At 51.1% G+C, this 10,671-nt stretch overlaps 1 protein-coding gene across 2 annotated transcripts in view; it reads left to right on the plus strand.

Moving 5' to 3' along the window:
• The window catches only part of ANKLE2 (ankyrin repeat and LEM domain containing 2), a 48,600-nt gene extending 39,903 nt beyond the window's left edge, over positions 1–8,697 (plus strand). For both annotated transcript variants that reach the window (XM_011982213.1, XM_011982214.1), the window contains 5 exons: positions 424–530; positions 1,380–1,570; positions 4,182–4,776; positions 6,120–6,251; positions 6,929–8,697. In XM_011982213.1, coding sequence (XP_011837603.1) covers positions 424–530; positions 1,380–1,570; positions 4,182–4,776; positions 6,120–6,251; positions 6,929–7,130 — 1,227 coding nt within the window. In that variant the 3' untranslated portion in view covers positions 7,131–8,697. The remainder of the gene's footprint in view (positions 1–423; positions 531–1,379; positions 1,571–4,181; positions 4,777–6,119; positions 6,252–6,928) is intronic.
• Positions 8,698–10,671: the final 1,974 nt, after the last annotated feature.

The raw sequence follows: 10,671 nt of genomic DNA on the forward strand, positions 1-10,671 counted from the left end.
AAAGCCCTAGGAAGAGTGACTAAGAAAGATCAATGCTGGTTTCTTCTCCTGCGATGGGAGCGGTGTTAGATGTGTGTCGGTGTGGCAGCTCCAGGCCGTCTGCTGTCCTCAGGGTGAGGCCTCATGCTCGGGCCCTCCTGGTTCTGAACCTCACAGCCCTGGGCTGCAAGAAAGGAGATCGCCTCCCCTCCCCCAGGTCAGAGTGCAGCCATGCGGCCACTCAGCCATGCCACAGGTGGGCATGTGGCCCAGGGATCTGCTAGTGAAGGGGAGAGAAGGAGGGGCGTCAGGAGACAGGCAGCTGCTGTGATTTCCCCAGCTGAGGGGCGCGGTGCCTGGCACGACTCAAATGGTTCTTCAGGTTTCTGCGGCTGAGGGGCGTGGTGCCTGGCACAGCTCAATACATTTTTTTTTTCTTCATAGGCAGAAGATTTTCGCAAACTCTGGAAAACTCCACCTCGAGAGAAAGCAGGCTTCCTTCACCACGTCAAGAAATCAGACCCAGAAAGAGGCTTTGAGAGAGTGGGAAGGTACTGAAAGGCTGAGCCGTGGCACCATGGGGCACGCAGTTGGTCGTGTTTTCATTAATGACGGAAAATCAAATCACAGCTTCTAAGTACCAATTCCCAGGAAGCCTTTACTGGGAGACTTGGTTCTTTTCATGAAGGTCTAATTCCTTGTGGATGTTGGACACGCTGCAGTTGTTGCAGAATTCTAGCTTAAGCCAGTTCCATCCCACACCTGGGGGCTGTCTGCAGTGCCTTCTTTCCTTTTCTAGCTGGAGTTCTTTATTGATTCTGGGACATGTTTCTAAGGAGCCTTAATGCTTTATAGAAGGTACCGCATAATGGTGTGGATTCCTTGGGGAAAAGAAGTGCACAGCCACAAAGCTAAATTGTGTTGTAATCAAATAAAGCTTCGTGGTATTGTTTAGAATATTTTTGCAAAATACGTGCCCGTTGTCAGGTGTACAAGTGGAACCCAGAAAGGACCTCCAGGCTTTCATGTGCCTGGCCATGACTAGAACCATGGGCAAGTCCACAGGGCTGTTCCATGATCACGAACACGTCCGTCTGTGGGAGTTGAACTGTGTGACCTGGGTTGCTGGCGTGAGGGTCTGTCGGGCTGAGGCCTCCTTCCTTCCCGCGGCCGGTTCACAGCTCATGAGAGCTCTGCCGGGTCCTGCTTACCCTGTGAGGAGGAGTGCGGTTTCAGAAAATGCGAAGTGTGATTTTAGCCGCCAGTTAAGGATAAAGTAAAATTATAGCCATGATTGCAGACATTGCTCTGGTACTTGAAGCTTTAGTGGCTTTTTTCTGTGTAGTTCTGAGTATTTTTTCTGTTGTCGTAACTGGTTAATTGTGTTTTATTTCTTACAGAGAGCTAGCTCATGAGCTGGGGTATCCCTGGGTTGAATACTGGGAATTTCTGGGCTGTTTTGTTGATCTGTCTTCCCAGGAAGGCCTGCAAAGACTAGAAGAATATCTTACACAGCAGGAAATAGGCAAAAAGGCTCAACAAGAAACAGGAGAAAGGGAAGCCTCCTGCGGAGATAAAGCCACCATGTCTGGTAAGCACCTGCAGGCGTGGCCATGGCAGCTGGGACGGGTCCCCCTGTGGCCGGGGTCTAAACACGTGCAGACGTGGCCATGGCAGCTGGGACGGGCCCCCCATGGCCAGGGTCTGACAGGATACACACATCTGTTTCTCATTTCTGTCGGTGTTTTTAATGTAGAGGTCTGTCTGGTACTTTCCTTTAGGTTAATGTTTTTTGAGACAGAATCTTGCTTTGTCACTGAGGCTGGAGTGCGGTGGCACAATCTTGGCTCACTGCCACCTCTGCCTCCTGGGTTCAAGCGATTCTTCAGCTTCAGCCTCCTGAGTAGCTGGGATTATAGGTGCCCGCCACCACACCCAGCTAATTTTCGTATTTTGTTTTAGTAGAGATGGGGTTTCACCATATTGACCAGGCTGGTCTTGAACTCCTGACCTCGGCCTCCCAGAGTGCTGGGAAGGTTAATGTTAAATGGGGTGTGTGTTGGGGAGGATATTTGAAAAATAATGACATCGCTTTCAGCAGTATTGCTATTTCTGCTTGTTTTTTCATTACCCAAAATCTAACATGTTTCATTCTGTGCCATTTTCTGAAAACTCATAATAGCTGAACTCCACTGGCTAAGACTATGATATTTTAGATTTGGCATATTTTCAGGAAAAAGACAAAGAGGAGTGCACACCAGAATACCGGTGCATATCAGACACCGGGACGCAAAGCGCTTCACGCGGTGCATATCAGACACCGGGACGCAAAGCGCTTCACGCGGTGCATATCAGACACCGGGACGCAAAGCGCTTCACGCGGTGCATTTCAGACACCGGGAGGCAAAGCGCTTCACGCGGTGCATATCAGACACCGGGACGCAAAGCGCTTCACGTGGTGCATATCAGACACCGGGACGCAAAGCGCTTCACGCGGTGCATATCAGACACCGGGACGCAAAGCGCTTCACGCGGTGCATTTCAGACACCGGGACGCAAAGCGCTTCACGCGGTGCATTTCAGACACCAGGATGCAAAGTGCTTCCAAAGCACGGATGCAGTGAATGAAAAGATCATGATGGAAGAGGTTAATCTACACAAAATCTAAAAGTGATTCATAAAAACATCAATGATGGCCAGGTGCGGCGGCTCACGCCTGTAATCCCAGCACTTTGGGAGGCTGAGGTGGGTGGATTGCTGAAGCCCAGGAGTTCGAAAGCAGCCTGAGCAACATAGTGAGATTCCGTCTCTATTTTTAAAAAAAACAAATTTACTAATAACTAGAGATTTGAATCTGCTAAAAAAGCAGATATACAGTTTAAACTGTGTGTGTGTGTGCATAAGTGTGAGTGTGTGTGAGTGTGTGTGTGTGTGAGAGTGTGTGTGTGTGAGAGAGTGAGTGTGTGTGTGAGAGTGTGTGTGAGTGTGAGAGTGTGTGTGTGTGTGTGAGTGTGAATGTGTAAGGTCAGAATAGAGCCATTAGCCCACAAGACACTTCATTTATAAAACAAACTCCCTGGAATGATAGAAAGAAAATGAAAATGACTGACATACATTAAACTAAGAAGCAATGAATCTTGGAAAGTCGCCTGTGACTCTCAACCATAGAACTAGAGAGAAGTCAGTGCAGTGGTTATACGGGAAGCACTGAAATCTGACCTTGCTGTGCTGTAGCTGACGGTGGCACAGAACTCCCTTCTATGAAGTGGCCTCACTTCCTGTGTTGTCTTGTGACTATGTACATTTTAATTAATAACTATTACATAAAGTTGACTCATTTCCTAAGGAGCACGAGCCACAGCTCAAGTGTTCTGGACCCCCTTGTGGCCAGGGTCGTCATCGTGAACACCAAATGGGACATTTCTGTTGCCTGTCGGACAGGGCTGCGCCCAGGGCTGCGCCCAGGAGCTCTTCTGTGTTGTCTGCACAGCTAACGCGCAGCAGTGCTCCTTCACGGAGTTGTTCTGGACAATCTTCTGGGATCCTGTGGGGCTCTGTGACACTCGGAGCCCCTGGGGTTGCAGTAGATCAGAGCTGGAGTGAGGGCTGGAGGGCAGCTGGGGGTGCAGGGCGGTCATCTCACCCATCACCTGGGCGGCCCTTGGCCTTTCATTTCCCTTCCTTTGAAAGAAAAGAAGTCAGCCTGGCAGCTTTTTTTTTTTCCTCCTTCCCTGAAGTAGGGTCTCACTCTGTGGCACAGGCTGGGGCATCACAGCCCACTGCAGCCTCCACCTCCTGGGCTCAAGCGATCCTCCCACTCGAGCCTCCCAAATAGCTGAGACTACAGGTGAGTGCCACCATGGCAGCTAATTTTTCTATAGAGAATGGGGTTTCGCTATGTTGCCCAGGCAGTCTTGAACTCCTGGGGTCCGGCGACCCCCCTGCCGTGGCCTCCCAGAATGCCGGGATTGCAGGTGTGAGCTTCTGCGCCTGGCCCAGCAGCCTGATTGCATCTGCAGGGTCCTGTTTGCCCTTTTCCAGGGAGTCGTGTGGGTGGTTTTCCATTGTGAAATCTGATGAGTAGGATTTGAATGTAAGAGTTGCGGTTGCTGGGGTCATGGCGGTTGGTCACGGACGGAGCGGAGCAGCTCCATGGCTTCCTGTCATTCCTGTCACTGAAGTGCTCCTTGTCCTCCTCACAGGCAGCAACTCCATTTCTGTGAGGGCGTTTCTAGATGAAGATGACATGAGCTTGGAAGAAATAAAAAATCGGCAAAATGCAGCTCGAAATAACAGCCCGCCCACAGTTGGTGCTTTTGGATACGCGAGGTGCAGCATCTTCCCCTTGGAGCAGGAGGCAGACCTCATAGAAGCCGCCGAGCCAGGCGGTCCACACAGCAGCAGAAATGGGCTCTGCCATCCTCTGAGTCACAGCAGGACCCTGGTGGGCAAGAGACCAAAGGCGCCCCGTGGGGAGGAAGCCCATCTGCCACCTGTCTCCGATTTGACTGTTGAGTTTGATAAACTGAATTTGCAAAATGTAGGAAGTAGCGTTTCTAAGACACCAGATGAAAATACGAAAACTAAAGATAAGATCCTGACTTCAAGAATCGATGCAGTAGAAAGAGACTTGTTAGAGCCTCCTTCTCCCGCAGACCAACTCGGGACTGGCCGCAGGAGGACAGAAAGTGAAATGTCAGCCAGGATCGCTAAAATGTCCTTGAGTCCCAGCAGCCCCGGGCACGAGGGTCAGCTGGAGGACACGAGGGAATCGGCCAGGCGGCTTTTCCTTTTTGGGTAGGCTTGTGTTGCCCTGTGCACGCCTGCGGTGCTGTTTCCGAACCTGCTCCTTTCCCACTCATGCTTGCTTGCTTTCTGTTTTTGAGATGGAGTCTCGCTGTGTCGCCTAGGCTGGAGTGCAGTGGCGTGATATCAGTTCACTGTAACCTCCACCTCCCGGGTTCAAGTGATTCTCCTGCCTCAGCCTCCCGAGTAGCTGGGACTACAGGTGCCTGCCACCGCACCTGGCTGATTTTTCTTTTTTTTTTTTTTTTTTTTTGAGACAGAGTCTCGCTCTGTCGCCCAGGCTGGAGTGCAGTGGCCGCATCTCGGCTCACTGCAAGCTCCGCCTCCCGGGTTTACGCCATTCTCCTGCCTCAGCCTCCTGAGTAGCTGGGACTACAGGCGCCCGCCACTTCGCCCGGCTAGTTTTTTGTATTTTTTTAGTAGAGACGGGGTTTCACTGTGTTAGCCAGGATGGTCTCGATCTCCTAACCTCGTGATCCACCCGCCTCAGCCTCCCAAAGTGCTGGGATTACAGGCTTGAGCCACCGCGCCCGGCCTGATTTTTCTATTTTTAGTAGAGACGGGGTTTCGCCATGTTGGCCAGGCTGGTCTCGAACTCCTGACCCTGCGATCCACCTGCCTCGGCCTCCCAAAGTGCTGGGATTACAGGCGGGAGCCACCGCGCCAACCCCCATACAAGCTTTCGTGTGGACTTGCCATGTGCTTTCAGTTCCTGTCTCTGAGTCTAGCTTCTAGACGTTCTTTCTGGGTCGTCTTCTGGTTGGACTGTGGGTGATCCTAGTGTTTGCTGTTATTTGCTAGGGATGTGCCTGCCACTGGTGTGAATGATCTCTTCTAAGAATTAAATTCTTTTAGGAAGAAAAGCCATCTTGGGGGCAGTCTCAGTCTAACGGGATAAATGTCCCTAACCTTCTGGTACTGAGCACTGAGGGTGCAAATATGCAAAACTGCATTTGAACAGTGGGTGTAGGCCGGGCGTGGTGGCTGAAGCCTGTAATCCCAGCACTTTAGGAGGCCGTAGTGGGTGGATCACGAGGTCAGGAGTTCAAGACCAGCCTGGCCAAGATGGCGAAACTCTATCTCTACTAAAAATACAAAAAATTAGCCGAGGGTGGTGGCGGGCGCCTGTAGTCCCAATTACTTGGGAGGCTGAGGCAGAGAATGGTGTAAACCCGGGAGGCAGAGCTTGCAGTGAGCTGAGATGGCGCCACTGCACTCCAGCCTGGGCAACAGAGCGAGACTCCGTCTCAAAATAAAAAAAAAAAGTAGTGCTATTTTAGAGGTCTTCATGTTTTTAACAAAGATGTTTTTGCTTCTTGTATTGCGGTTTCTAGAGAGGAGCCGTCAAAACTCGATCAGGATGTTTTGGCTGCTCTTGAGTGTGCAGATGTCGACCCCCATCAGTTCCCAGCCGTGCACAGATGGAAGACTGCTGTCCTGTGCTACTCACCCTCGGACAGACAGAGGTACGTGGGGCCCGGACAGCCTGTTATCCGCAGGGCAGCTGTTGGAAGCTGGCTTCTGCAGGATCCAGTTCCAGTTCATGCGGAAGTACCAGTGGCTCTTCCTAACGCTGGCAGGCCCGTCAGCCAGGCTGTGGGTTTGGGTGTTGTGGCTCTCTGCACACAGGACAGATCTCCAGTTGGGTGGAAAAGCCGAACGGGTCAGCTGCTGACAAGCTGAGGGCTAGAGGGGTGGAAGCAGCAGGGTTTCTACTCAGATCACACAGGATTCTCCTGGAAACCCCCATAAGCTTGACTCTCCCAGTCGGTGCCAGGGTTTAGCAGTGCCTCTTCTCCGCCCGGGCGCAGGTGCCCGCGGTGCCAGGGTTCAGCAGTGCCTCTCTGCCCGGGCGCATGTGCCCGCCATGCCAGGGTTCAGCAGTGCCTCTCCTCTGCCCGGGTGCGTGTGCCCGTGGTGCCAGGGTTCAGCAGTGCCTCTCCTCCCCCGAGCGTGTGTGCCCACAGTGCCAGGGTTCAGCAGTGCCTCTCTGCCCGGGTGTGTGTGCCCACGGTGCCAGGGTTCAGCAGTGCCTCTCTGCCCAGGCGCGTGTGCCTGAGTCCTGGGCCATTATTTTCCCACTCTCTCGCTGTTCATCTCCCGGCCTGCCCGTCTGCTAACAGTTCTTTCTTGCTTTCCGCAGTTGGCCCAGTCCCGCGGTGAAAGGAAAGTTCAAGTCTCGGCTGCCAGATCTCAGTGGCCCTCACAGCTACAGTCCGGGGAGAAACAGTGCAGCTGGGAGCAACCCCGGAAAGCCGGGCCCGGGCAGTCCTGGGCGCTACAGCCCCGCGCACGGGAACCAGCTCCGCAGGATGGCGCGCCTGGCTGAGCTTGCCGCCCTGTAGGCTTAGCGCTGGGCTCTCGGTTGGTTCTTCAGTTTTAAAGAAGGAAGGGTCATATGTTTGTTGCTAAACTGTCACAAAGGAATATATTCTGATTAAATTATTATTAATCCTCACTTTGAGGGTGTGAGAATTTTAGAAGATTTAAATGTTTTATATAAAACTTAGATTTCTGATATTTTGGAAGTTAGAAGTTAATGAAAGCAAACTCAGATACCAATTTTCTGGAAAATGTCCATGTGATAGTGGTGGACTTTTTAGGTGGCAATTTCTAGGTCTGAAATGTAGCAGAGGAAAGGGTGCTGAGGCAGTTGCAGGCAGGCAGCCAGGTACTCACCACAGCATCCAACAAACGCTGTGGACAAGGAGGGACTTGGCGGAGGCGTGAGCACTGATGTCCCCGCGCTGCCTGCGCTCACCAAGATGAACTGTTTGCCGCCTTGTCTTTTCCTGGGCTGGGGCAGGGGGTGGCATGATGCTGGCAGAGTCCCTGTTAGTTCGCCCGTGGGTCTCATGGTTCAGACAGAGTGAGGTGGACAGCTGGGATCAGGGAGCCCGGAGTGCGCCTCAGACTCGCAGCAACTGTTATAATTTGGGTTGTTCGGAATATTTAAATCACTGATCGGAAGATAAAAGTAGCTTTTCTCTGTGGGAAGTCTTGCAGCCCATAGAGCGGTGCCAGGAGCCACGCAGAGCTCAGCAGCAGTGGAGTCAAGGTGTTCCCTGTTTCCTCAGCACGCGAGCCTTCACTGCCTACTTCGTTCAGGTGCCAGTGTAGCAGTAATACAATCTGTAAATTGTTCTGTTTTGAAGTTTATTCTGAGGCTTTTTTGAGCGTAAATGATTATACGATAAAGTTATCCTTTATTTTGGCTCATTTCAGTGGGGATCTCCTTTATAAAGAGTGTTGCGTTCAGAGGTTTAAGTCCCATTTGGGTTCCTTGCCGTGTTGATTGTAGCCTTCACCTTGGCTTGAATGAAGGTCTGTGGTCAGAATGTGTGAGGAGCTGCCTAGGTGCTCAGGAGGTACTAACTGGAGGTCGGTTTCTTCCTGGGTGTTACGGGCACCTGCTCACACAGTTGTTACTTTGTGAACATTTCCAGTGTTTCATCCAAAATGAAAACCCACCAATGCTTTTGCTAATTTCAGTGCCTTTTATAAAAATCATTTTTAAATTTCCTGAACTTGCTTTTTGAGAATATAGTGATAGTAAGTAGATACAAGATTGTTTTTGTTTGTAAAAATTCTGAATTGAAACTTTGTTTAAAAAAAAAAAGCTTATTTCTTTCATATGACGACATAGGTGAGGAATATTGGAATCAAGATTTAAATGTTAAAATCTGATTTTGTTACACAGGGTGTCTTCGTTTGTTTTGTAGCAGACAAGACCTAGACACCAGACAGACAACACATGCTCTTCTAAGCAGCAGCATTTTAAAAGGCATCTTGGTTCTCAAAAGAAATCAGAATATGGATATTCATAGTGATGATCTGTTTTCTCTAAAATCTTACCATATTGTCTGTATATGGTTGTAAATTCAAATAGAAAGTAAAAGGTTTTGGCCCTGATTTTGTATATAGGTCACTGCTCCTGATTTCCCAGGTCTTAGGCCGCCTTTGACTGTTTCTCCGTTTGTTTGTGGGAGGCGATTCCAGACCCAACGAAGGCATTCTCGTGTGTCCCGGGGCTTTATGTCCTTCACAAAACACTTAATGAAATGCATTACTTCAGAACCACGTGGTAATAATTCTCAGCTTCTGGAAAGATCCCTCACCTGTGCCTGGGCACACGGCACTGTTTTGGTGGCACGGCTGTCAGCCTGGGCGCCCTCAGATTCGCTTGCTGGTTTTAGGCCCCTTTCTGGACTAAGTTGTGAAAGACTTTCTGGCGTCCGTTAAAGGAGCACAGATTTTCTTGTTGCTCTTGGCAGTGGGAACCTTGGTGACATTAACAGTTGCTGTGGTGGCTTTGGTTGGAAAGTGCCCTGCTTCAGCGTGGTGGCAGCTGTGAGGAAGGCGCCCGGGGAGTCTGCTGCTCGTTTCTGGGGTAAAAGCAGCCATGGTGCTGCATACCAGCCGTGGGCGTGCCAGCGGTGCCATGGCAGGGACCACAGCTGGGTCCTCCAGAGTCGTCTGGATGTTTCCAGAAGCCTGCAGAGCTTTTCCAGGAAGGGCTGACGGCAGAACCCCGGTTGGGGCCTGGCTGCGCGTGCAGGGCGCAGGCGTCTGCTTGTCGTGCTTGGAAACCCTGTGACTGCTCCAGCTGCAGACTGTCCTGCCAATGCTCCTTCCTCAGCTCTCTCCAGAAAAGGCTTTGGGATAAACGTTGGCATGACGGCCCCTGGCAGCTGGCTGCCATTTGGTGGCATGCCATTCCCACCAGTCTCACTGAGGCTGCTTGTGTGCAGTTTTCACTTTGACCAGAGTGAGGGTATTGTTACTAACATTTGAGAAGTCTTCAGTCTGTCTTCAGCCTGTCCCAAAGCGGGGGACAGTATCCATCATTGACGTCACTGGGCCCCTGTAACTGGCCCAGTCCAAAGCCCCCCCAGCCTTCCCCTCACACGGTTCCCTCCGTGCGGGCGTTCACAACATGCACACTCGTGCGCTGAAGATCCCTGGGGTCTTCAGATCCCCCCTCCCCAGTCTCCTGCCTGCCTCTCCCCAGCCATGCCTGCCCTGAGTCCAGCATTCAGAAATTAGACCCCCACCAGCAACCAGCCAAACCGGGAGCCGTCCTCACGTTGCTAATCCACGTCTGTCCCAAATGCAGAAGACTGGAAAAGGCCAAGTAAGAACCACTTAAACAGCAGGTGTTCTAGAAGGGAAACGTCTACCAGGCACAGTGGCTCATGTGCTTTGGGAGGCCGAGGTGGGCGGATCACTGAGGCCAGGGAGCTCCAGACCGGTCTAGCCAGCAGAGTGAAACCCCTCTCTAAAAATGCAAAAATGAGCCAGGTGCGGTGATGCACGCCTGTAGAATGAACCGCTTGGGAGGCTGAGACATGAGAACCGCTCGAGCCTGGAAAGCAGAGGTTGCAGTGAGCCAAGATCATGGCACTGCACTCCAGCCTGGGCGACAGAGCAAGACTATGTCTCAAAAAAAAAAGTTTGCTGGGAATTTACTCTAGAAAAAGAAACTAAAAGTTATTTAAAGTTTCATATTCAAGAAACTTCGGTAATCATCTATGGCCATACCACCCTGAACGCATCCAGTCTCTGATCTTGGCAGACAAGCAGGGCCTGGTTAGGACTTGGATTGGAGGCTGCCTGGGAATACCAAGGGCTGTAGACTTGAAAAACAAGAACACAGGTTATCACTGCCGTGTGCTCTCAAAAGAATGAGTCACACACTGAGTTTGTGGCTTAACTTTTCAAAATCCTTGACTTCAAATCTGACTTAAGCAGCAGCATCAGGTTTTCTTTCCTTTTGGGTTTTTTTTTTTTTATGCGGTTTTTTTTTTTTTGTGTGGCCTGGTCTGGAATGCACTGGCCCACCCTCCAGCCCCTTCTTCCACCCAGTCCCCACCAGCTCTCCCTGCC

Source organism: Mandrillus leucophaeus, unplaced genomic scaffold, assembly GCF_000951045.1.
Source record: "Mandrillus leucophaeus isolate KB7577 unplaced genomic scaffold, Mleu.le_1.0 Scaffold237, whole genome shotgun sequence".
Classification (NCBI taxonomy): domain Eukaryota; kingdom Metazoa; phylum Chordata; class Mammalia; order Primates; family Cercopithecidae; genus Mandrillus; species Mandrillus leucophaeus.